Genomic DNA, 26577 nt, shown 5'->3' on the forward strand with positions numbered 1-26577 from the left:
CCTACATTGTCTCTGGATTTCATCCATGACCAGGAAGCAGGGGTAGAGAGCAGAATGGGGCTCGGGAGTGTTGAAGTCAGGGTACAGTGATCTTTCTTTAGTACAGTCCATAGAGGTATTTATAAACCTTAAGATAGGGTATGTGTGTGTGTGTGTGTGTGTGTGTGTGTGTAAACCCTGGAAGTTGTCTAGTTAACTCTAATTATTACATAATAATTTTATCTTCCTGAAGTGAGAAACAGTTTTGTATGCAAGGTTTTGTCCTAAATTAAAAAAAAAAATAATAACATCCTATAATAATGCCTCTATCAATGTTTTCATTTCAATCCTTCTTGGCTTTCTTAAAAGACATGCACATACTATTTATCTTGTTTTGTATTTATTTATTTATTTATTTATTTTTAATATTTTATTTTATTTATTTGACAGACAGAGATCACAAGTAGGCAGAGGCAGGCAGAGAGAGAGAGAGGAGGAAGCAGGCTCTCCACTGAGTGGAGAGTCTGATGCGGGGCTCGATCCCAGGACCCTGCAATCACGACCTGAGCAGAAGGCAGAGGCTTTAACCCACTGAGCCACCCAGGCGCCCCAATCTTGTTTTGTATTTAAAACACATATGGCACTATATTGAAAGGCAAAATCATGATATTTAGGAACGTGGCCTCTGGAGACTGAGCTCAGTCACTAGTGTGTGCTTTGGGCAAGTTATAGAACCTCTTCGAGTTCCTGTTAGGTGGGATACATGATAGTTCTTTCCTAGCTAGAGTTGGTGGGAAGATTAAATGAGTTACTATCCATGAAGTTCTCAAATAGTGCTTAGTACCCAGTAAGCAATTAATAAATGCTATTCTCGTGACATACTTTGTGATCTTTTTCACTTACTGTATTATGATCATTCTATACAGGTATGGATATATAGATCCAGGCCACCGTTTCTTACAGTTAACTGGATTCCATATTATTGATGTACTATGATTTACTTGACCTACCCACCCATGCTGGGATTTGGGAAGTTACCTTTACTTTTTTTAAGCAGTCCTCTGATGAACCATCTTGTACACACACCTTTGTACACTTGCCTAATTACTCTCTCAGGATAAATTCCTAGAAGAGGAATCACTAGGCCAGGTCAAAAATCATGCAAACTTAAGTCTTTTGGTGCATATGGTCCACTTGGGCCTGTTGAAATCTGTGTCCACGTAAATTCTTACAACAGGATGAGAATGGGGTTTCCTGACCCCTTTGCCAACACTGGGAATGAGAAATGAAGGAGTGTATAAAGTTGCTTTAGGCAGACCCGTCCCCCAAACAGGCAGTGAAAAAAGTTCCTTCAGGATATTGCCTTTGGATCCCTGAGCTGAGGGACTGTGCAGGTGTGAGCTGCAGGCCTGTAGGCGTCCCCAGGGCCCAGAGAGAGCATGGGCAGCAAACAGGAAACAGGCCTGGGCTGCAAGGGAGTGGGGCTTTCCCTCAGGATCCTGGAATCAGAGAAAGCCTGCTGCTTAGTCAGAGGCAAGAGCCAGCCATGGAAACAAAAAATTCAGGCCATGCGACGGAGTTTGCATCTGGGTGGGACCTGCCCCAGGGCAGAGATTTCAGGACTGGCCAGCAAGAGGCACATTTAAGAAGTGCTTGGAGTTGCGTAATAGACGTGCCCTCCTCCCTCTAGAGGGTGCACCAACCAAGGCTGGCCCCTGAGCGAGGGGGAGTCTACCCTGGGAACCCTCTTCCTCTCCAACAAATGCTATCTTCCTGCTCCAGGAGCTCCAGGGTGGTCCCCCCCAAGGGCAAGGGGTGAGGTGGGGGCACGTGGCAGGAAGGGCAGGATTCCTTCCTGTCTTGGCTGAGACCACGTCAGACCACAGTACTCTTCTTGATATCCAGACTCAGAGGCCCAGTTCAGTTCAATCAGCACATGTCAAGTGCCACCTGCCAGATTTGGGGGCAGGGGGGAGAGATAGGTATATGCACCTCGAGACCCTCCCTAAAATCATTCCCAGTCTGTTTCCTCCTGATCTCTAACTGTCTTTGAATCCCAAGGGGCTTTTTTCCGAGCCTTCTCTTGTCCTATTACATCTAATAACTGATCATCACGTCCATTTCCTGTCTCTCCTGTGATGCAGGCTCTTTGGGGGTAATTTCCCATCAAGGAGGGGATTCATTGCAAACCTCGATAATCATGAAGAAATCTACAAATCGAAAGTCTTCCAGAAAGAGCCCTGGCCGGGTTAATACAGGAGACCAAGAGCTACTAAGCTAGACCCAGCACATATCCACTAAATCTCTGCAACCACTCATTCTCTGTGGAAGATGTTACTAGTGCTATTTTGCAGACTAGGAAAATGGAACTCAAAGAGAGATGAAAATTGCCTGAAACCACGTGGGCCTGATTCCAGAACACAGGTGGGAAGCTTGGAGTTGGTCTCAGGTCTGCCACTAAGTCACAATACCCATTTGGTCAGGCCTGTTTCAGGCTCAGGGCTCCCATGAGCAGTTTTGCCTAAAAATGGAATTACATCCCCCTCATAGGCTGGCTGTGCAGCTCACATGAAAGACCCTCGAAAAATTTTCCAGCACTGCGCCAGAGACATGCCCACAGTTGATACCTGCCATTATCACTATAATTACTGGGAAGGTGGTGTTGCTGCATCAGGAATATTTGCAAATTTAAGGATTTCCTATTGGACACAGACTAGAAACTCAATCCCAGTGAGTGGGACTGTGCAGAAGGGAGATAGGGGGAAAAATGGATAAACAGATTCAATAAACTGTAATAAAAGTAAATAAACTTTTTCCTCATATTCGAATTTGAGGACAACTCATTTGAATTGGTCAGAGAAGGGAAAGCCCCAAAGGGAGACTAGCCGTTCAATTTGAGGATGGGATAAGATTACTAATCCATGGTGTAGAGTGTAAGTTGTTTTAGCACCATTGTTGAAAAGACTACCCATTTTCCCCTGAATTGCTTTAGTACCACTGTTGAAAATCAACTGGCTATAGATGCATTGGGTCTATTTCTGTACTCGCTACTTTGATATACTGATCTATTTGCCCATTTTATTCTAATATGGCTTGAAGTCACATGGCATAGGTTCTAGGACTTTGTTCTTTTTCAAAGTCGTTTCGGCTATTCTAGGTCCTTTGCATTTCCGTAGGAGTTTTACAGTCCACCCATGTCTACCAAAGGCTCCGGGATTTCGACTGCATTGCACAGAATAGACATCATCAAGGAGAACACCAAGAGCTCACTGCTCAGTGGGGCACCTGGGTGGCTCAGTTAAGTGTCTGACTGTTGGTTAAGGCTCATGTCTTGATCTCATGGGTCCTAGGATTGGGCCCTGTGCTGAGGGAGCCTGCTTAAGATTCTCTCTCCCACTCTCCGTCCGCTCCAACCCCCACTTGCATGATCTCTCAAATAAGCCTTGAAACAAAACAAAACAACAACAACAAAAAACAATCAAACAAACAAACAAAAAACCACTCACTGCTGAGTGTCAGGTCAACTTGGAGCCTAGCTGAGCCTAGCTGAAAGTAGTCAGGGCCTAGCTGAGAGTTACTAGATCAGATCCTGAACATCGGGGCTGCTTCTCCCTTCTCCAGCTGGGAAGGTACCAGGTAAAAATTTCCAGAATGTATTTTGATAAAGGTATAGTATAATCTTTGTGGAATTCCGAACAAAATATTCTAAGAAACATTAATTTGTGCCCAAGGGCCATAAAACTCATGTAATTTGAATGCAATAAAATATAAATAAATAGCAAACAGTTCTTAGGGGTTTTCTCTTAATTTTTCAACACATACTTCGGAGTTTTAACATATAGCATTTACAGCATTCACCTTCCTGAATTAGGGGTGGGAGGGGGTTAAGATATAATTAGTAGGCAATTTTTTGGCCCTGGGACTTTTCTTGTAAATGTTTTCTTTGGCAGCCATACTCTTGAGAACAGGAAGTTACTCTCTTGTTACAGATTTAAGACTTTTCTGAGCCAAATAACAGAAAGCTGGATTAGTTCTGAAATGAAGAGGGGAAAAAAAAAACAACTCTAGGCTCTTGCTGGAGATTAATGACATCTTGCAAATATTTTAATTCTCTCCTTTCCTCTTAACTTGCCACCTCCTAAACAAAACACATTCAGCCTGAAAAACTTAACTGGTCACTTTGTGGCCCAACCCTAAAATAAAGTATCTTTATGGTACCCACGAATTTATTTAAACATTTTTGGGGGGCTGGGGAAGAAAATTAGGGCTGTCTCAAGTTAACCTTTTTTTTGGTCTCCAAATCCCTAAAATGGAATTGAAAATAGAAAAAAAAAAGTCATAAATATGTTTCCACGGAGATCATAAAAATTCATCATTTTCTTTGACTTTTTAAAGTTTTTAATAGAGAAAAATGTTATATCAAGCTTTGTAAAAAATGACTTTGAGATGCATACAAATAATTCTTTAGAAAATGTCCAAAATAACAGAATTATAACCTCTGACTATAGCACTTTTTAGTTTGACTCTAAAACAAAGCAACTGGTTTCCTCCCAGAAAAGGGTCTTTTTCAGTTAAAATTTGCCTTTTACACGGAATTCTAGAAGAAAAAAAAAAACTGTAATCACAATGAAATTTATAATCTAAGGGAACATTAATTCTATAAATTATTTGAGAATCATTTGTGGGGATTCTTGTTTTGTTTAAGATTTTATTTATTTGAGAGAGCGTATGTAGAAGGGGCAGAGGGAAGGAATCTCCAGCAGATTCTCCACTGAGCACAGATCCCCACATGGGGCTCCATCCTGGGATCCTAAGATCATGACCTGAGCTGAAATCAAGAGTCAGATGCCTAACTGAGCCACCCAGGCACCGTGTTTGTGGGGATCTGTAAAACACAGAAGACCTTAGGAAAACTGACATTTGGAGGTAAAGAACCCTTTCCTGTAACAAGGATGTATTTTGTACTAGCGACCTAGGATGTTTCCATAGGATTAATTGTAGCCTCTCAGAAAAAAAAAATGTTGGGCAAAATTTTTCATTTATACTTGCATGATACATGCAAAGTTCAAATGCCCTGGTGCCCAGGGTCTGCACAGAGGTGCAAAGGTCTGGTATAGGCTGGTTGGGAGAATGTTCACCCAGATGATAAGTACACACCATCTTAAAGTCACTCAAATTCATGATTCTGAGAAACTCAATTCTGAAAAAAAAAAAAAATCCATTTGTAGATTGGATGAGGCCACAGACCCACAATTTGCAACCCTTTATTTATATTATCTATTTTTCTTCCCTATGCATTATAAAAAAAAACACTTGTACTTTTTAAAGCACTTTTCCTCTAGTCTGCTTGAAATGATGTTCCTCCCACATCATTCATTACAGTTTGCTTGTCTTCTACTATTTTGACAACTTCAGGGTTTTTTTTTTAAACCTCATAAACAATCTTAAATTACTCAGAGATGTCAACCACTAGATATAAAAATTAAATTAAGCTCAAGAATTCTAGGTGATGGAAGACACTATCCAGTCCAGAAGATATGGGCAAGTATGGGAGTACAGCAAGGGTTGATAAAACCTGAAACGTCATCAATGTTGGATGAGTATTTATTTAAAGGGAGCTACCTGCTTCCTGGTTTACTGCATACCAAATATTTCTTCAACATTTATGAGCTTAAATAGATGCAGATGTTTCCAAAGAATGTATCATAACATTAATCATCCTAGAATCATATAATTTAAGTGTTGAAAGGCATCTTGGAGTTTGTCTGGTTCAATACTGCCATTTAAAACAGAAGAAAACAGAGACCCAGAGAAATTCACGGACTGGCCACAAAGTTAATGGTACGTAAACCCCCTCGCCACAAAAACACGGTTGGGGATTGACAACCGCCCCTTCAGTTCTTGGATCTGGATCACCTTCACTGTCCTAGATACTAGGCTTAACTGTCTTCTCCTCTAAATTTTTAGGAAGAAAAATCAAGGACTTTTTCTTCTTCTGAATCATTCTCCTATGTATTCCATGGGTGTCCCTTATACCTCCCCCCTTCTTCCTGTAGTTGAAGCTTTTCAGAGCTGTGTTCCTTTCCGTGCAAGACAGAACATTAAAGGTGATCAGACACTTGATTCTGGCGAGGCCTCATGAGAGGAAAGGCACACTCAGCTTTCTCTAACTCCATCCTCCTGCCGGCCACCACTTTATTTCAGAGCCTCTGACAGACATGAGACTCCGAAGAGTGAGATATATGGTGTGCTGACATTGTAGTAGAGACTTGGTTCTTCTTCCCCTCCGTGAAAGGCACAACTCTGAACTCCCTCCCCTGAAGCACTTGAAATTATACCATCTCACTCTTTTGTGACTTTGCAAACTACCTTCTTACTCTTCTACTTTCTGATAAATATAGGATAACATATTCCCTGAGCACAAGTATAAACATATCTGAGTGTATTTCTTTTTTTTTTTTTTTTAAAGATTTTTTCTTTATTTATCTGACAGAGATCACAAGTAGGCAGAGAGGCAGGCAGAGAGAGAGGAGGAAGCAGGCTCCCTGCAGAGCAGAAAGCCCGATGTGGGGCTCGATCCCAGGACCCTGGGATCATGACCTGAGCCGAAGGCAGAGGCTTAACCCACTGAGCCACCCAGGTGCCCCCTGAGTGTATTTCTTAATGAAGTTATTTTATAGTCATCTTTTGGTATACCGTGTACTCCCACACACGTGGGACAAAGTCCGGGTACATATAGGAGGTGTGCCCTCCAGCATGGAATATGAACCAATTCTAAGAGAAGTTTGGTTTTGACATTCTCCTTTTTTGCCTGATCTCCACTTTTTCCAAATCCTGGATAGGCGGTCCTCTGCGGTCTTCCTGCTATGTAAACCCTGTTGTAATACTCTCTGTGGTCTATTCTTCCTCTCTGATTGTTCAAAATTCTTTCAAATTCCCCTCTTGTCCTCCTATCAAATTCCACTCTTTTAGTGTAGGTTATCACCTCAACTAGCCTTTTGTCAGAGAGTGGTTTGGAACCAATTCATACTCATGTGTAAACGGTTGATAGGTTGTGATCAAAATAGGTTGTGGCCTATCTATGATCTCAAAGGAAAAATCCTTGTTAAGCAGTAATCTTATTGCTGGAATTTCAGTCAATGTGTCAAAGGGAAGTGAAATGAGTCAAGGGTAGGGGAAGATATTTTAACTCAAGAATTTGTCTTGATTCTGACAAGATTCTTTCTCCTAAACTAAGAGAAGGGGTCTCCGCTGCGCCCACAGTCTGCGCCACAGAGCAGTACATGTGACCTTATAAGACTATTTTTTTTCTGGTTCGTGAGTTTGTGCACATGGAAAAAAAAATCACAGAAAGATGTTATTCAATCACAATCACTAACCAATAATCTTCATTATGTTTGTTAATTAAAGGTAAACTTACATGAAATGTTTGAGAATCAAACATTTAATTATTTTCCCCCTAAAATATCTCTTCCCACACTATCACAAAGATCATAAAACACCATGGTGGCCAGCAATGGGAGATTTGTCACCAAATAACACTCAACCATGTGAAAGTCTGAAGAGAAAAGAATTCTTTCCCTTCAACTTGAACCTTATTTGGCTGGGATTTTTCTCACCAGAGTCTTCCTATTTTTTTTCCATGGGCAACTGCCCCCTTGATTAATCCCATTTCCCTCAGTCTTAGTTTTTCCAAGCAGCTGAGCAAACAAAGATGCAGGCGTCCATTTTAACGTGCTTCCTCCCTCAAGCCCTCTGGGATGGGCCGTCTGTTCATCCTGTTCATAAACCAATGGCCTGAATGTGCTTGGAGAAAGCAGCAAGGATCTTCTGTCAGGATTAATTTTAATAGGCCACAGTCTGTTCCCCGGTAACCACAGCCTCAGTAAATGGCTTTAAATTACTATTTGCTGATAAAGAGGGAGATAGGAGTTGAAAATTTGGTTCCTCATTTCAAACAGTTTGGATAAGTAATGCAAGAATTTACTTTTAGTGTGGAGTACATGCATTTTACAGCCTAAGCCCTTGGGTAGCTGAGGAAAACCTTTTGTTGCAGTGGGATCACAGTAAAATACAAAGAGGGGAAATGTGACATTTTGTAGTATAGAATTTTAGAGCTAGAAGGGAAATGAAGAATTTATCGGGTTATTTCTCAGCATAAGGCTCCCGATGAAGCTTTCTGTTTCTGATTTCTGTGCAGAGAAACTTTATCCCTACGGCCCCTCCCACTGTTCTGTCTCCCTCTTTACTGGTGTTGAGTCCCCCCCCCCGCCCCCACCCTGCTCTTCTCATGCCTGATTCCACTTCCCTGTTGCCTTCTTCATTTCTCTCCCCTAACTGGCCAGGCTCCTGCCAGTTATTTGGAAAGCTCTGTGCCAAGGGACGGACAGACAAAGTCACAGGATGAGTGGCAGGAGGTCCTAGCACTCGTGTCTCCCTCCGTAAAGTGGGGCTAGTCTCCAGTGTTCTCTGCTCATCAGAGAAAGCAGGTGGGGACCGCCTGGAGGAGCAGGTTTGGCGAACGGTACATTATTGTACCATGAAGTCTAAGGTTTACCATTCTTTATTAATTTTCATTAGCTACAGCCACTGTGGTTTGTTTGAAAGTTCAGCATGTTCCATTCCCAAATGAATGCTGAAAGAAAACAAAAGAAAAGAAAAGAAAAGAAAAGAAATTGCTTCAACCGTGGTTATGACTCTTGGTTCCCATGTCTCCCTCACATGCCCAGGACACAGCAAGCAGCACAGCAAAGGCCAGCCCGCCCTCTCCTCCGTCAGCCCTCTCCCTCTGTAGTCCTGATGGACCCTTGATTTTCCTAACAGAGTGATGCTATCAGCTCTGTATCAGGCAGGGTTCGTCGGAGAGACAGATACAGTAGCACATGTGTGTAGATAATCATGGGAGCCAATTCCTTAAAATGAATCTCAGAGATTTGGTTCACATGCCTATCCCTGCAGGTAGGCAAGAGGCTGGAGAGGCAGAGAAAAACCACTAGCGCGGTTCAAGTCTGAAGGCTGTCTGCTGGCAGAATGCCTTCTTGCTCAGGGGAGGTCAGTCTTTATTCTACGAAGGGCTTCATCTGATTGGATGAGACCCACGCACATTATGGGGGGCAAGCCCACCGATGTGAACATTCATCTCAGCCAAAAAAACACCTTCACCGAAACATCTAGAATAATGTTTGTCCAAATATCTGAGCACCATAACCTAGGCAACCGACACATAAAAGTAATAAAAGTTTCTTTTTTGGTGATCCTTGTTCCCAGTGACTTTGTCTGCTTCAAGTATCTGCCTATCCACTCCTTCCCATTTTCTTGTGGGACTCACCTCCTACGAACCGTCATTTTGCTGCCCAGGTTCCATCTGACAGGAGTTGGGCTACATTTTTCCTTTATGCTTTCATCACCCGCCACTGTCACTGTGACCATATACCACTGACAATTCTAGGCAGAGAGACTGGGCATGCTTCTCTGTGTGCCCCTGCAGTGCTCCCCACCTACACTGTGCGGTGATGCCAGCGCGGTGGCGGGACCATCTCTGGGAGCTGAGAGGCCCAACAAGTAGGGAATGAACACTTCGAGTTTTTGCTACACCGATATTGGTGTTTCCCTCATCAGTATCCCAAGTGAAGGAAGAAAAAAAAATTTATTTTTTTATTTTTATTTTTTTTTTAAAGGAAGAAAACTATCCAACAGCACTTAGAAGGAAAAGGACAGATAAGGCCAAGATAGGATACCTTTTAGGAACTGTTAGAGCAGTTCACTCAAGGAGTTGGAGAGAGGCAATGAAGGCAATGCTGGGTATGTGAGGAGGTGTTATAAGCGCTGGGAAGAAGGAGAAGTATCCAGAAAGAAGGTATTTAGACGGTGGGGTTGAGTTAAGAGACCAGCTGGGTATGAATACTTAGTTTCTGGATTGGGCAACTAGGTGGACGGGGATGCCATTAAATGGGAATTTTAAAAAGGAAGAGTGAGTTGGGGGAAGGGAACAGAAGTTCAGCTTTGGAGGAGCTGAACCGGAGGAATCTTTGGAACATCCAGGTGGGAAGGTCCTAACACTGGCTCTGATTCTCGCCTGAGAACAAAAACCACCAGAGCCGAAAGTCCTGGAGAAACTGGTAGCATGGGGTTGAGGTTAGGAGAGAGTTGTAAGGAGGAGGAAGTGGTCAACAGGCCAGAGGCGGCAAGGAGGAAAGAGACTGAAACTTGCTTCTTTGGCTAGGACGACGTGAGAGGGTTCATGGCACTGGTGAGCGGAGAAAATGGAGTCAGAGGGTGCCGACAAGTCTTTTAGGCAGCTTCGCCTTGAAAACAGAGAAAAGGGTGGAAGACAGAGGGGTTCCTTTTAACAGCTTCACTGAGGACATAACGGAGCTGTCATGCAGCAGACATATTTTAAGTGTACAACGGGATAAGGTGTGACTCGTGAAATGAATGTACTCACGTAACCATTGCTACAATCAAGATAATGAACGTATCCATCACCCCCGAAGGTTTTCTACCGCCCCTTCATAATCCTTCCCTGTAGCCTCCCCTTGACATCCCACATCATCAGGCAATCACTGATCTACTTCCAGTCACTGAAGATTAGATTGCATCTTTTGGAATTTTATGTAAATGGAATTCCACAATCCGGACTCTTCCTGGCTTCACTCAGGATAACGGAGATTCACTAAGGCTGCTGCATGGAGGACAGTAGTCAATTGTATGGACACACTCTGATTTTTTTATCCATTCACCTAGTGACAGATGTAGGGTTGTTTCCGTTTCCTATTACGAATGAAGCTGCTATGAACATTTACATACAGGTCTTCAGACAGACACAGGCTTTTGTTTCTCTTGCTAGGGTAAAGACCTAGCAGAGGAACAGCTGGGTTACGTGGTAGGTTTTCAGAACCTACCCAACTGTTTTTTGAAGCGGTTGTATTATTTACGTCCAATTGTCCCACATCCTTTCCAACACTTGGTATGGTCAATCTTTCTCATTACAGACATTTTGTTTTAAGATTTTATTTATTTATTTGACAGAGATCACAAGCAGGCAGAGAGGCAGGTGGGGTGGGGGGGTGGGTGTGGGGAAGCAGGCTCCCCGCCAAGCAGAGAGCCTGATGCGGGGCCTCAATCCCAGGACCCTGAGATCATGACCTGAGCCACCCAGGCGTCCCTCATTTCAGACATTTTAATAATTGTGTTGTAGTATCTCACTATATTTTTGTTTCTAAAATTTTATTTATGAGAGAGAGAGGGAGAGCACAAGTGGGGGGAGCAGCAGAGAGAGAGTGTGAGAAGCAGGCTCCCTGCTGAGCAGGAAGCCAGACTGGGGAGGCTTGATCCCTGGGCCCCAGGATCGTGATCTGACCCAAAGGCAGATGCTTAACCAACTAAGCCACGCAGGCTCTCTCATTGGGTTTTTAATTTGCTTTTTCTTAATGGATAATAACACTGCTCACCTTTCATATTCTTACTTCTTCATATACCTTCAGTGAAATGTGTGTTCAAATATTTTATGATCTAACCTTAGAAGTGATACCTCGCCACTTTCACCATTTGTTTTATTTTTTTACCATGTTCTATTTTTAGAAGTAAGTCCATTCCACATTTAATGGGAAGGGATTACCATAGGGCAGGACCATTGGGAACCCATCCTGAAGGCTGCCTACAACAGATGGCTTCCCATTTCTCTCGGAGCAAAATTCAAACTCCGTATTCGGGCTTAAGCCCTGCAAGATCTAGTTCTGGCCTTTTGTTTGTCTGTTATTTGGACGTGCTAAGCTCCCTCTCCTTTTAGAACCTTGGCATTTGTTCTTCCCTTTACTTGGGATGTTTCCCTTTCTACATGGGAGACTTTCCCATGGTTAATTCTTGTCTCAGCTTACAAACGGCCTCAGAAAAACTAACCTCAGTCACCCTCCATCACATCAAGGTAGCCTCCCAATCGCTCCTTAACATCCACCTGTATTAACTCTCTAGGTGACACTAGTACTAATAGAATGTAAGTTTCAGCATGGCAGGAGACTTCTGTCTCACTCACCATGACACCTCCAAAGTCTAGAATAGTGTCCCCCACACAGTAATTATTTGTTGAGTGAACAAATGAATGAGCTCCCCAAGGAGGCAATATAGATGGGATCCAGATCACAGCTGGTGGAATTAATCTTGATTAACGCTCCTGCTGTTCAACAAATCACCCTAAACTTAAAGGTATAAAACAACAACCATTTTATTATGCGCCCGAATTCTGTAGGTCAAGGCCTCAGTTTGGGAGCCTAGAAGGCTGTTCTAGTCGGGGGCTGGAATCATTCAAAGGTTTGTTCACTCGAGTATCTCGTGGTTAATGCTGCCTTTTGGTGGAAACCCCAGTTTAGGCTGACAAAACACCAAAGACCCACACAAACTCAGGTTTCTGCATAGGGGGCTTGCTGGCTGGGTTCCAACAGTAAGCACCCCAAGAAAATTAGGCAGATGCTGCATTACTTTTTACTATGAAGACTGGAAAAATCACTTTTGCTCTAGTCATAAGCATGCCCAGATTCAAGGATCGGGAGGACCAATCCCATTTCGGGGCGGGCGGGGGAGTTAAATTCACATCGTAAGAACATGTGGCATGAGAAATAGTTTTGCCGCCATTCTGGTGGACCCCAGGCATACCACGGCCAGTTTGTGGCCTGACAACCAGTGGGAGAAAACAGAGAAGAGCAGCCTGGAGATTCTGAGGATCAATGCTACCAATTTTACAACTGATTTCTAATTTTTATTTTCAACTCTAAGGACAAATGGAAATCTTTCCCAGGTTTGTTTTTGTCCTTTCTTGAGAAACCACACGTGCATGCAAATAGGGGTGGGGTGGGGGGAGGAACAGAGGAAGAGGGAGAAAAGAATTTTAAGCATGCTCCACCCCCTGCCCCCCCCACCTCCCCAGCACAGAGCCCCACACAGGGCTTGAGCTCAGGACCCTGACTGAGATCATGACCTGAGCTGAAATCAAGAGTCTGAGGCTTAACTGAGTGAGCCGCCCAGGCGCCTGTTTTTGTCCTTTTAAACTGCACTCAAAGGACACCTTTAAGGCTTGGTGGCAATGGGATGGCTAAGTCATCCTGGCAGCACTTCACATAATGAAATCATCCTCTCCTTTAATTCTCCATTTTGAATTTTTCTTGCTAATAGTCAAATTCATTAGCTTACTCTGAGGATAATTAATACTCTGGATATTCGTCCGAGTACCACTGGAAAGTGACTTAGACTTTTTTAAAGGGCATGGAAACCCAAAGACAAAAACTAAAAATGCTGGTCTAGATTCAACTTTTAACAGATGGGCTCTTGAGATCAACTGGAATTCTTCAGCAGAGATTAGCTGCCTGTGGTTTGTGGGCTTCCTTTCAAGTAGACAATTAAAATCTTTGGTACTTGTTGTTTCTCTCTTTGTTAAATGTCTCCATTTTACATAAGCCCCGCCCCCCCCACACTGCTGTTAAAATTTGTTCTAAAACTTATCTTTCCTTTGTTTGATGGATTATAGAATACATGACCTTTCATACTGAAGTACAAATAGCCTGGTTTTAGGTTTTACGGTGCTGTTCCCTCACTTGCCAAACTTCTTGGTTGGTGACAAAACGAGTCAGTTTGTGCATGGGTGCTGTTAAAAATTGACATTTGTATTGGGACATCTTGAAGTTCTAAGCTAGGTTGTATGAAAGATCCTATCCCATAGCACTGAAAATATCTTCACAATCACTATGGCTGATACTTACACATAAAACGCTTACGATTATACATATGAAAGGGACACTTCGTTAAGAAGAACATGGGAGAAAGGGAGATTCCACCAACTAATACCTGCTGTACGCATTAGGAGAGACAGAAAAGTATACACATAATTCCCTGACAGAACTCCCTGACTTCACAACTTTGTTAGAAAGGAAAAAGAACTCACCATGCATAACACAACTGGAGAAGCGTAACAGCAGATTTGAGCTCTAAGAGGCATAGTTATGCTCAAAAGAAAGAACAACTGGGGTTGGAATAACCTAGGAATGCTCAGGGAGAAGATGAGGCTTGAATTTAGATTTATAATGGGTGAAGGGTGAAGTGACAGCTTTCCACAAAAAGAAAACAGTAGGGGGCAAAATTCAAAATTCGGAGTCTGGAAAGAAGGCATCCTTGCCTTGAGGACACCTGTGGCCTAGGACCAGAAGATGGGGATTCACCACTGTTGGGTTAATAAAAGCCTCCAGCTATGGCCCAGGGACAGGTTGAGGGAGGCTTTGGGGAGCTTGCTGGGGGCCAACTAACTACCTGACTCAAAGGCCTTACTCAAGTATCTCATATAGCTGGGCTGAAGCAGGTTCTTGATATCTTTGAAAGCAAGGCTTATGCTGAGAATTTTAACACTTCAGTTAACCTGATCAGAATGAACTAGATTGGGACACTATAGAAATGACTTAAACTGTACTCCCTGGCATGGTTTCAGATTTTATCTAGAGCTTCAGTCTGCCTGGGAGGGAGCTGCTCTGTTTATTATAGCACTTCACATGGGATTGAGAAAATTTAAGTTTTCCATATCAAAGAATGGGGAGGTGGTGTTGGAGGTTACTGGGGTGTCCCAACCTCCCAACTGATAGCTGTTGGGACTCTTGTATGCTTCCTATTCTTTATTTTGGGACACAGCTCTGGTAGCTGAATTGTAAAGAGAAGTAAGAGCTGTTTGGGATGTTTGACACTGCTGTACTCTGCTTAACAGCCTGAAAAGGCTCTTTCAACAATTTTAAACATTAGGATATAGGCATAAAGCCAAGAAGGAGATTTTCAAATAGGTGTTGTAGAAAGAGTAGCTGGGAGTTTGAGTGAAAATCTGGCGCTATCACTTACTAAGTTTTGGGCCCTGATAATACTTGATTGATTATGTGTTTTTCTACAGGTGAAACAGGGAATGATGAAGGAGGGGTTCTCAGTGGCCTGTCCAGCACCTCCCACCATCATCCCTTGCGGGTCTTTAGAAATGTGTGTGTACCTGCAGACTGAGGGTGGGGGGCGGAGGGGGAGGAAAAGGCGTTCTGGATTGTTCCGAGTTGGGGATGTCTACAAAACTAGCGGGCGCAAGCCAGACACCCAATGTCTCGCAATGCCTGAGGCAGTGCCACAAATGAAAAGTCCTGCTCCAAATGCCACAGAGTCCCATTAAGAAATGCTGACACTCCCCCCAAGGTTCCCTCCAACTCTGAGGACGTCATTAAGCCCTGGCAGCACCCCGAGCCAAAGCCTCTCGAGCCCCGTCCAGAACATTCCCCCAACTACACCAACGGCTAACCAACTCATCGCTCAGGTTCGACTTACAGTTCCCTTCTCAGAGGCACCTGCCCTGGTGCCCATACCAATCTTACTATTACACTGTTTCATCATTACCGGATTAATGTCTGTCTCCCTCCACCCCTCGGTAAACTCCATAACGGCAGGACTCGTGGATATTTGTCGGGGTCACAGCGGCGCTAGCCAACACTTTTTTGAATAAACGTGAAGAGCCGACAAGCCGAGAAAACACAACCCGCGTAAACGCGAGCCCAATCGCGGCGGGACCCCACCGCCTCCCCCACACCGCGGGAACTTCCGCCCCTTCCCTCTCCTCCCGGCGCCCCCCTTCTCCTTGCCCGTGTTTGTTTCCGGTGTTTCAATAAAGCTCGATTCGGTTCGAAGAAGACCCGTTCTTCCGGGAAAATGGCGGCTCCCGCTCGTACCTCGGAGTCCACGCCGGCGGCGGATCCGGCGCTAGCCGCGGGGGCTGCTGAGGAAACCGATTGCCCGCCGCCTCGCCAGCCTCAGCCCCCGCAGAATGTGCTCGCTGGCCCGCGGCTTCGAGCCCCAAGTTCCCGAGGACTTGGGGCGGCGGAGTTTGGCAGAGCTGCGGGAGATGTTGAAGCGCCAGGAGAGACTTTTGCGCAACGAGTAAGCTTGGGTCCCGCCGAGTCACCGCCAGGCTTCTTCGGTTCGGTGTCCCTGGGACGCGTTCCTTCCCCTCCTCCATACCGGGTTCCTTTCCCTGGAAGGTGACCTTGTCTCAGATCCGTTTCGATCCCGCCGGCGAGTAGAGGGCCTCCAGCCTTAAAGCCGGCTGCGCCCTGGTTTGGCACGTACCTACGGCCCGTGCGGATGGTTAGCGTGCGGAATGCTTAGGGATTTCAGCTGTTCCCTTAGCTCCTTGTTTTAATTACCCGGCCACTGTGACGGTTCCCTGAAGGGAGGGTCTGTATCCTAAATACCCGTGTACCCCAGCCTCCCATGCCGCCCTTGTCGTCTCCAAAGCATCTTGTCAGTTTCATCTCTAGGACCTGTAGGAAAGCGAAGGAATGGGACAGAGAGTGCTGTATTAAGCAGGAAAAGTTGGTCTCATTCAGCTGGCAGTCTTAACGACTTTAGCAGCTGAACAATACAATGAACGTGAAAGAAACTTAGTTGAGCAGCTTGGTGTCGGAAGGTTTGAAGAAATGAAAGACAGAAGACAGCTGGAGGGTATTTTCAGAGAAGTTCCCAGCCAGGGGGTGTAGAAGGGTAATTGTGGGACTGGGAAAACTACATCAGGCATGGAGTAATTTGGATGTGTAGATGAAGGAGATGGCTGAAGTTTCCAGCTTGTATAGAGAACCACTAATAAGAACAAAAATTGGGGAATAGATCTGAGGTTGATTTTACTTAGGGAGGGGGTGCTGAGTTGAGGGGAGAGTTTATATGTACTTAAAAACTGGAGAAGTGGTCTTGAGAACCCGGAGAGAGAAGGCTGAGGACATACAGGAATCTCAACTGCAGAGGGATGTTAATGTTGAAACTGTGGGAAGGAATGTAGTGTGAAAGAATAAAAAGCCAGAGGTGTACTCTTCCCTCCGTTTCTTATATGGATAAAGAAAAGAGAATCTGAAAAGAAACCTAAGTCATTCAGCAAAAATGATCATTTAGGAGCTTTCTAGTAGGGCAAGTACTTTGACTTTGTGAGAATGGGTTTTTAATCTATAGCAGGGACTTAACTTTTTGGCCTCAGGACCCCTTTATACTGTTAAGACTTACTGAGCATGCCAGGGAGCTCTTGTTTTATGTGTGTTACATCTACTGATGTTTATTGGTGTGTTAGGAATTACAGGTGAGAGGGGCACCTGGGTGGCACAGTCGTTCCACTCTTGGTTTCCGCTAAGGTCATGATCTCAGACTCAAGATGGAACCCCGAGTTGGACTCTATGCTTAGCATGGAGTCCGCTTGGGATTCTCTCTCCCTCTCCCTTTCCCACTTATGCTCACTTGCTCTCTCTCTCACTCTCAAAATAAATCTTAAAAAAAAAAAAAAAAAGGAATTCTAGGTGGGAGATCTTTAAAACACAAGAATACACAATCATGAGCCATCAGAGCAATGATACTACATATCATGTGGCCCCTGGAAATCTCTGCTGTACCCATATAAGATAATGAACGTGGAAATGGCAAGTTATGACTTAGTGTTATTAAAAAAATAATTCTGGCCTTGCAGAACCATCCACCTCCCCTCCCCACGAAGGTCTTGGACATCTCACTGTAAAAACTGCAAGTTTTGGAGTATATTAAAGAGTATTATATGTTTAAAATACTTTTGCTGAAAATCTAATTAGGCATATGAAGGATGTTTTTCCTGCATCCCCTTGTTTTTTTTTTTTTTTTTAGGGTATTTAGATGACGACTTATTTCATTCCTGTTCTGAGGGTGTTGGAGGTCAGATTTTGACTTACAGATAGATTTTTCTCACTTTGAGGATAATGCTCTGTCTTTATATCTCAAGTTTGAAAACATGGCTCTGACAGATACATATTTGTTTCATTTTTTTCCATTCAACAGAAAATTCATTTGCAAATTGCCCGACAAAGGTAAAAAGATCTTAGACTCTGTTGCCAAAGTGAAAGCTGCCATTGCCGAATGTGAAGTTAGAGGAAAAAGTGGACTGTTTCATCCTGTTAGTTTAGACTGTAAGCTACGGCAAAAAGCAGTTGCAGTTGTTGATGTGGACACTGAAACGGCCCAGAGTTCTGACCGGATACTTGATACTTCATCGCTAGTCTGTGGCTCTTCCTCTGTAAGTAACACCGAGTCATCTAAAACCACCTCCCAGCAGCGGAGACTTGTACATCCTCCTCACGAAGGCGATGAAGAGGCTCCCGAAGTTGAGTACACAGTGAGCGCTTGCCCAGCTTCCCATAGCAGAGCCAGCGCGCCTTCCTCCTGTGCAGCTGGTGAGCGTCTCCTTCAGCATCGTGTTTCAAGTCAAGCAGAAGATAATTTGAGCAGCTCTGACAGCCTGTTTATTAATAGGTTACAGAGGATCACAATTGTGGACTCAGGTGAAGAGCACTCAGAAGAGAACAGGAGTGCTGAGAACTTGGCAAGGTTCGATAGTGGGGCACAGAAGAAGCCTCATTTCATGGAAGTGCTAGAAACTCGAGCCAAAAACCCAGTACCCCCACTACATAAATTTAAAACTAATGTGTAAGTACTATCAGAAACAGGCCTGTCACAGGCACATACTATTTGTTAAACTCAAAAAATTGGAAGAATGCTTTCAGTTCAGTGGACTTTTTTTGTGTGGGAGCTACTTGTAGTTAGCAAAGAGCGTCTTGTGGAAATAGCCTGGCTGGAATGGAGGGTTCGTGTTGAAAAATACTTAGGTTTTCAGCCAAATGATTGAACGGGTTTAAATAGCAGGTAGAGTATTAGAGTTCAGGGTGGGCTTAGCCAACATTTGATATTAAACCCGGAGAGAGAATTTATTATGACTATTTTCCACAATAATTTTTTGGTATGTAGCTCCCCCTTTGATTAGACTGTAAGCTAAGGGAAAAGGAGCTTTAGAAGCCAATGGACTTGACAGTGAAAGATGTTTGTATGCTCACTATAGGTAAGCAACTGGTGCTGGGGTGGCACAGAAGTAAAGATCCCATTCCTCAAAGAATTCAGGATCTAGGTGAAGACCCAAGGCCTACCCACTTGGAAGAACATTGAACTGTATCATAACAACTTGAGGGGGAAGAGAGCTAGGAAGGGGTTAAAGAAATTGAAAAACAGATTGGGGCAGGAGGGTAAACGAACCATGCTTCTGAGTTCCTTGTCATAGTTTTGTTTCTGAGATTTCCAGAAAAAGAAAAGCTCTTTGAAGAGAAAGGAATTTTATTTACTTGTAGGCAGATGTAACGTTTACGTCAAGGAGTATCCAGTGTATTTAGCCTACCTGTCTGTAATTACCAGGCTTACATTACGCACAAAGTGGAATCACTACTACTTTTCTTGGAAAAGCTGAGAAGCTCTACTTAGAAATACCTAAAACTTTCAGAGAATTATTATAGAGTCTTTAAAGTGTAACCCTGCCATTTTTTTTAACTTGAAAACATTTTATTCTCTCTAGAAAAACCAGGAAGATGAATTACATTAATTACATTAATTTTTAGGTAGGAATAAAAAGTAATGTTTGTACTCTTGATGTACAAAGTGAGTAACCTCTCATCTTGTGTGCAGTGAGGTGTATTTCCTCACTTCCAGGAAGAGAAAACCAGAAGCAGCATCTAGTCAGTCAGAGGATACACTGACCCTGGTTCTTTCCTGTGGTGCTTTAGCCAGAAGCCGGAGTGGGGAGAGCCAGAGGCCTCCCGTGTAGTTAGAGCAGATGGGGAAAGGCTGGGCCTGGACTCGTGTGGATCAAGAGATGCCATGGATGAGCAGCCTTTGACTCCTTTTCTATTCTGTCTTTGGCCTCCACTGTGCCTTTGGGCACCCTGTATTTCCTGGGTGCTGGTAGCTGCCTCTTACCTCCCTCTAGCTTAGGTGTTTCCAGAGCTTCCGATTTGCATGGCCAGTTACCATGAAACCTGCCATGTGGGTGTTCTGTGGCACCTCAGACTTAACCATGTGCAGAGTAGAACGCATTTCTTCCCACGATTGCTCCCATATTCCCTAAATTCATAGTGCCGCCACTTTATTTTTTTCTCCCAACGTGTCTTTTGCTTCATCTCCCTATCTGCCAGCCGTAAAGACCGACAGTATCTTTTGTTGATTTTCATCTCTAATTATTCTTAGATGCATCCTCCTTTCAGAGTGAAGGCTCTCCCTCTCCTGGGCTAAAACTGGCTTGGTCTGGACTCTAGGCTTAATTCCTCTAGTCCATCTCCTCCACTGCTCAGAGTGAAATTCGTACAGTGCAGATCTGAACCCATTACACAGAACTCCTTGATGAGGACTGGGCCCGGTCTACTTGCCAGTCTTATCTCACGGCCTTTCCTCTGCACACCACCCCTTGAACTCCCTTTGCGCCACACCATGTTGCCCCTCACTCCCCACTGGGATGCCCTCCTCCCCTCATTTACATGGTGAGCATTTATTATTTCAAGATTCCTCAAAATTCACTCTTTAAAAACTTCTGACAGCCTCCCTGTCCTCCATTAGAACTTAGGGTTTCCTTTCTGTTCCAGTGTGACAGTATGTATAGTGTGAACACCACCTCTGCTCAGTGTTCTACAGGTGGTATTACGGCACGGAAACTGTGTACAAGTTTACAAGTTTGTTTACTGGACAGCAAGCCCATTTGCGCACGTTTTGGAAGGGAAAGATGGAAAGATGGCTTCAGTTCAAGTGTAAGGTTGTAAGAGCAAAGGATAATGCAGAGAGCTTATCAGCCTCCCTATTTGTTGAAACAGTAGATTGTCCTATTACTCTCCAAAAAGGTGCCAAGTTAAATACTCCTGTTTCTGGAGTAAATACGTCTAAAAACAGGAAGGGTCTTTACGAATATAAATATTGGAAACTACTTATGTTTACCTTTGTAGGATAATTAACTGCTAAGGTTAAAGGCTGCTTCTATGTGGGAATGTTGTAAATGTGTCTATAAAAAGAAAATAGTCTGATGATATAACAAATTTGCCCTCCAGATTACCTTCACAACAGAATGATTCATCTAGTCATTGGCAGAGAAGAGGGTCTCCCATCTCCTCGGAAGAAAGGCAGCTCAGGGATAAGAAGCATCTTGATGATGTCACAGCAGCCCGGCTTCTGCCACTTCACCATATGCCCGCACAGCTGCTCTCCATAGAAGAATCTTTGGCACTTCAGAAACAACAGAAACAGACTTATGAGGTATGTAGAGTTTTAAATGTTTCTTAAATGCTGCCAAGTCAGAATTTACATCAGGAGTTCACAGAGGATAGGACTTAATAGAAGGGTGCTTGAGAAATGGTCAGCTCTTGCCATTAGCTCTCAGATGTGAGCCTCTGGTTTTCTGAGAGTCTTCAAGTTGCTAGAACCGCAGGACGCAGCTGGAGATGATCACAGCTACGTGCAACAGCGGAGTGGTTTTTGCCAGGAAATGTGGGAAGACCACTGCAGAATTCCCCAGTCTCACGCCCATGCTGTCAGACTAGCAGGAGCCATGCTTCTCTGTCTTCCACCTCGTAAGCCCCATGTGAGAGGGTCTCTGTGGTGGAAGCTAACCAAGAATCAGGGAACCTCCTCCAGGTTTCTGTCTCCTGCCAGACAGGGAAGAGCGTAACATCGGAGTGGTGTGATGTTACCAACAGGCATTTGGACACGGAGCTTAAAAGCATGGTGTGCAGGCCCTCGTGAAGACAGAAGAATCGCCGCTTTTATTAACTTCATTTTGTATAGCATTTACTTCAAAGATCTGGGAGTTCTGCACCTTAAGCGTGTATATGGACAGCTTGTGTATAGAATAATGAGATGGGAGAAAATAGGTGAAGACAGGAGGGAGAAAAGAAAGCGTCCAATGTACTTACAGTAATAGTTTGACCCTCCCGCAGAATAGCAGCTTAGCTTCGTAGACTTGCTTACGTAGATTTTAATCAGATAGTAGATGCCAGTCAAGACAAAACCAGGCTGTTGTTCAGACTTGGCTTCTCACCGAAGCGCAGTTGGCATGGATTGGCATTTTCAAGGCACTCCTTTTTAAAAGCCATTTTGCTTCCTTGAGTAGCAAGGAAGCTCCCCTTGGGGAACAGGTTTTTAAATTATTTACGATCTTGAGTGCCTGTCCTGAGATATCTGTAGGTTGAATTCAACTCCTTGGAAACCAGTTTCCTCGACAGAGTGCTGTTAGCTGCCACTTCAGTCCTGCGTCTCCAGGATATTCATGGCCTGAGGGGAAAGACACCAAGAGGTTCAAGTGGTAGGGGCAAAAGCATGAGAAAAGCAAAGAGCCAGATTGAAAATGGGCATTGCCACCTGCCATCAGCCTGTGGTCCTCTCGTTGGGTGTCTGCGAGCACATTGGCAGTGTCTAAAATTTGCTTGGACTTTCTGTCACAGTAATTTTCATGGGAACTTAATTTGGAGAGGGATAGTCGGCTTTTTAAAAGTATTGGTTTCTTGATTTCATTGTGACATTGAAATACAACTCTCAAGCCTGAAAGCCATGGTTTCATTGAGGAAAGAAGATTCTTTTTTGGAGAATCCACACAGCATTAGTGATTTTTGACACTTGATAGTTGAAACTGCTGTGTGAGTGTGTATGCACACGTGTATGTGTCCACATACTTGAAACTCTGTTCATGTTTGTAACTCATAGCGCTCTGCAGGTTCCTCGGTTTCCCATGCAGAGGTGCGGTATTTCAGTGCACTGTTGTGTGTGAATGGACGTCTGACCACGACTGTGGCAGGCCGTAGCCCTCACCAGCATTGCCTGCCCCGCCCATCCGTGGTAGGCACAATTCAAGATGTGCACACTGCTAGAGAGAGCACTGAGGGAGCTGTATGCCCTTTTATTTCCACTCTAAATGACTTCCTGCTGAAAAAATTGTATGGAAAGGATGTGAATATGTAATGTTTTGCTTTGTTTTTTTTTTTTTTAAGGAGATGCAGGCCAAACTCGCAGCACAAAAATTAGCTGAAAGACTGAACATTAAGATGCAGAGCTATAATCCCGAAGGGGAGGCTTCAAGGAAGTACCGAGAAGTGAGGGATGAAGACGACGATCAGTCCTCTGGAGATGAATTCTGAAGATGCCAGTGGGATGTAAATCTCTGCTTGTTGAGTTGTCATGATCCTACATCAGACTTTCAAACAAGTATCAAGATCGGTGTCAGACATTGTCGAGGAAAGGAATTTTTTAAAGTTACACAAAGGTAGCTATAAAAACAGCCCAGTTTGTCTTATCAAAAGATGACTTTCATGTGCTTAAAAAGTTTAATATTTGAATATTGTGTTTTAACCATTCTGTATTAAAGTTTTGCAGTATGTTGTGTGTTGGTCTGATATTTTAGTACATAGTGAGCACAGGATTTTTTTTTCTAAGCCAAATGAAGCAGGTAACTGCTCTTTTCCTGGCTCTTACCTCTGTGGAGTAGCATTTATTACATGTCTGTCAGTGAAATACTTGGTTGCCCCAGGCATCACCTAAAATGAATTAGGAACATAAAGTTTCTTCCTTTTTTAAGGAATGAAGAGAGCAGCCCAGAAAATTTTATGCATGTTTGCATGGGGTTAATGAAGTAATTGGATGTGAAATACCTAGGAAGACACTCCTAGAGGATTCTGAAATGTTTGTTTCCTTCTTCTGTCTTCCCTTAGGAAGAATGTTACTTTCTGATTAGCAATAGGAGTACTTTTAGTTGGTGCTGGAGGGTGGACGGTCTTTCTGGATGATCATATTTGCCCAAAGTGACACAAGATACAGGAAAAGTCTAGGGTGACTAGGTGAAGGGAGGAGCTGTTCTTAGGCTTGACCTGACTTGAGTTCATTGCTCTAAGAGGTGACAGGTTCAGTTTGGTAAGAAAACAAAATTTTTTTAAACTACAATTGAATTGTCAATACACCGCCTCTCCCCACTCCGCAAGAGCCATATATAGGCTACAGAAATCTCAGTCTCATATGTATACACATTTATGTACTTTTCAAGGATTACATGGTTTTCAGAGATTTCTTTGTTTAATATGTTAGAGATTCTAAACAGTGCTGAAAGGAAGAATAAAATATTAGAGCAACTTCACAGTGTTAATGGTGATGTTTTATGGGTGTTTAATTAAGTTTAACTTGCTTTAAAAGAGACTTTCATATAAGACATTTTCCTGCAAACACATTTAGGAGTGCCAGGAAGGGCTGGGTTTTCCAGCATGGACTTCCAGATATGGCTGGTGCTTTCCATCCCCTCCCCCCACCCCTCCCCTGGCACCCTTCTGCCCTCCCCCTAAAAATGTGCAAATACACTGAGCTAACAAATTCATTATTTCTCCTTTTAAAAAACAATAAAAAATGGATTTCACAACATAGAATTATTCCTTAGAGAATAAAATGATACATTTCTGGAAAGCCAAGTAATGTGGAAGGGGTCCCATGCGTGGACACACAGTCCCCTGTCGTCAGATCACCCAGAGAGTGCCTCTGTTAAGATTTGGGTATATCTACTTTACATACTCTTCTATATGTTTCTATTTTCAATAATGCAGTCATACGGCACAGTTGTTTTATAGCCTGCTCTATGTATGGTAAACATTTTCCCATTAGTAGACACTTTGCATTTTAGATAGCTCCAGAATATTCAATTTTATGGGTGTGCCCTAACTTTTAAAATTAATTTATTGTTTAACAGTTTGTTTGTTGCAGCGTAAACTGTAATAAACAATGCAGTCAACATCTTAAAAGATAATCACGTTTGTACAAAAATTCTTTCTTTCCAGAAAATACCTTTCTACAAGTGAGATTGCTAGTTGGGAGTATAGCTAAGTTTTTGAGATTCTTGATCTATATCACTCACCACAAAGACTGTGTCCCTTTATATTTCTCCAAGCAATATCAAACTCCCAGGACTGAAAATTGCTATTTAAAGCGTTTGCTAACTGAATAATCACAGGAAAGGATGATTTTTTAAATTTATGTTTCTTTGCTTAATGAAGGGTGAGTGATTTTTCATGTCTGTTGACCATTTATGTTCATTCTTTTGAGCATTGCTTATTCATATCTTAACTGTATTTTCTTGGACAATGTGCTGTTTTTATTGGTCTATAAATTCTTGATGAATTAAGATGTCCAGCTTTTGTCATATGTTCTTGTTTTAGTGTGTTATTTTCTTTGTAATAGTTTGTGGTGTCTCAGTGTAGTAGTTTTCTTCAGAAGTCTGCCTTTGTGGTTACGTCTGAGCATGCCTGCCTTAGCCTCAGGATGGATACGTATTCATCTTTACTTTCTTCTAGGACTTCTTAAAAGTTTCACTTTTATACTTCTCTTTAATTCAAAAGGAAATTTTTAATCCATCTCAGGTTTTCTTGGGGAAGCCATATAAGGTAAGATTTAATTTTAATTTTTGCAGAGAGTTGACCAATTGGTTCAATGTTATAAACCACCATTTCCCCACTGATTTGTAATGCTGTCGTTATAGGATATTAAATTCCCATGTGTCTTGTACTGTGGGCCTATTTCTGGGCCTTGTAGTTTTTCCTGCATTATTTTAATAATTATGGCTAATATTTGGTATACAATTTCTCCCTTATTCTTTTAAATTCTGTCCAATATAACCTCCAGAGAAGTACACAAAACAGGTGTGCAGTTTAATGGGTAAAGCAAACAGCTATGTAATCACAAGCCAGATGCAGAAAAGCTACTGCCAGGACTCTGAAATGTCCCCATGTCCCCTGTGGGTATGCTGTTTATCCCCCAGAGCTAACTACTCTCCTGACTTTAGAGTAATACTGACCCCTCTTTAAACAATGGTTGTACCGGTTACATAGGCAATAATACAGTTAGTTTGTTTTGCCTACTTATGCCTTACAAAAATGGAATCCTACTGTATGTGTGTTTGATGTCTTTGACTCAGTCAACATTGCTTATGAAATTCATGTGGCGTAAGTGCGGCTTATTCATCTCATAGCTGTGTAATGTGCCACTCCGTCAATCCCACTTCAATCTGGTGTGGCGAGCACTTCCCGTGGTATTTTCAGCTTGGGGCTATTACAAGCAATGCTGCAATGAGAGCATCTTTGTGCGCATAAACATTTCTGTTGGGTATTTACCTTGGCGTTCAATTGGTGCATTACAAGGTATGCATATTTTCAACACTTAATATTCCTACCATCCAGGGTCCAGCCCATCCGAGAGTTGCAGTACATGAACGCCTGATATTACCAGACGTGAATCTTAGCCAGTGTGATGTTTTGATAGTAGACCTTTATTTCGGTTTTATTTTGCATTTCCCTAGTTAGGAATGGCATTGAGCATCTTGTTTACTGATCACTGGATTTCCTCTTAAGAAAAGTGTCCCTTCAAAACATTTGTTCATCTTTCTGTTGTATTTGTGTCAGCTGTCCTTTCCTTGCCGATGTGTAAGGTGCCTTCTTGATACTAATCATTAGTTATGTTGGTTGCGGATATCCTCTTCCTCTCTGGATTACTTTTCATTCTCGTCACTGTTTTTGTTGGACAGAAATTCTTAATGGCAAACTTACAGGTTTTTTGGTTGAGTGTCTTTTTTAAAGAGAACCTTTCCCTAGTCTGAAGTCATGAAAATACTGTCTTTTAAAATTGTTTTAGTTAGAAAGTGCTCTGTAGTTTTGCCTTTCCTTTGTGTCGTTGATGCTATCCAGAAATTATTTGTGATGGTGTGAGGAA

The 26577-nt window shown here is 43.1% G+C and overlaps 1 protein-coding gene across 1 annotated transcript; it reads left to right on the forward strand.

Moving 5' to 3' along the window:
• Positions 1-15693: 15693 nt before the first annotated feature.
• POLR2M (RNA polymerase II subunit M) lies at positions 15694-23974 on the forward strand. The gene is made up of 4 exons (XM_032341456.1): positions 15694-15915; positions 17824-18468; positions 20898-21102; positions 22830-23974. Exons 1-4 carry the CDS (start codon positions 15803-15805, stop codon positions 22974-22976), a joined length of 1110 nt encoding a protein of 369 aa, XP_032197347.1. The 5' UTR covers positions 15694-15802; the 3' UTR covers positions 22977-23974.
• Positions 23975-26577: the final 2603 nt, after the last annotated feature.

The sequence above is a fragment of the Mustela erminea genome, chromosome 5 (genome assembly GCF_009829155.1).
Source record: "Mustela erminea isolate mMusErm1 chromosome 5, mMusErm1.Pri, whole genome shotgun sequence".
NCBI classification, from domain to species: Eukaryota; Metazoa; Chordata; class Mammalia; order Carnivora; family Mustelidae; genus Mustela; species Mustela erminea.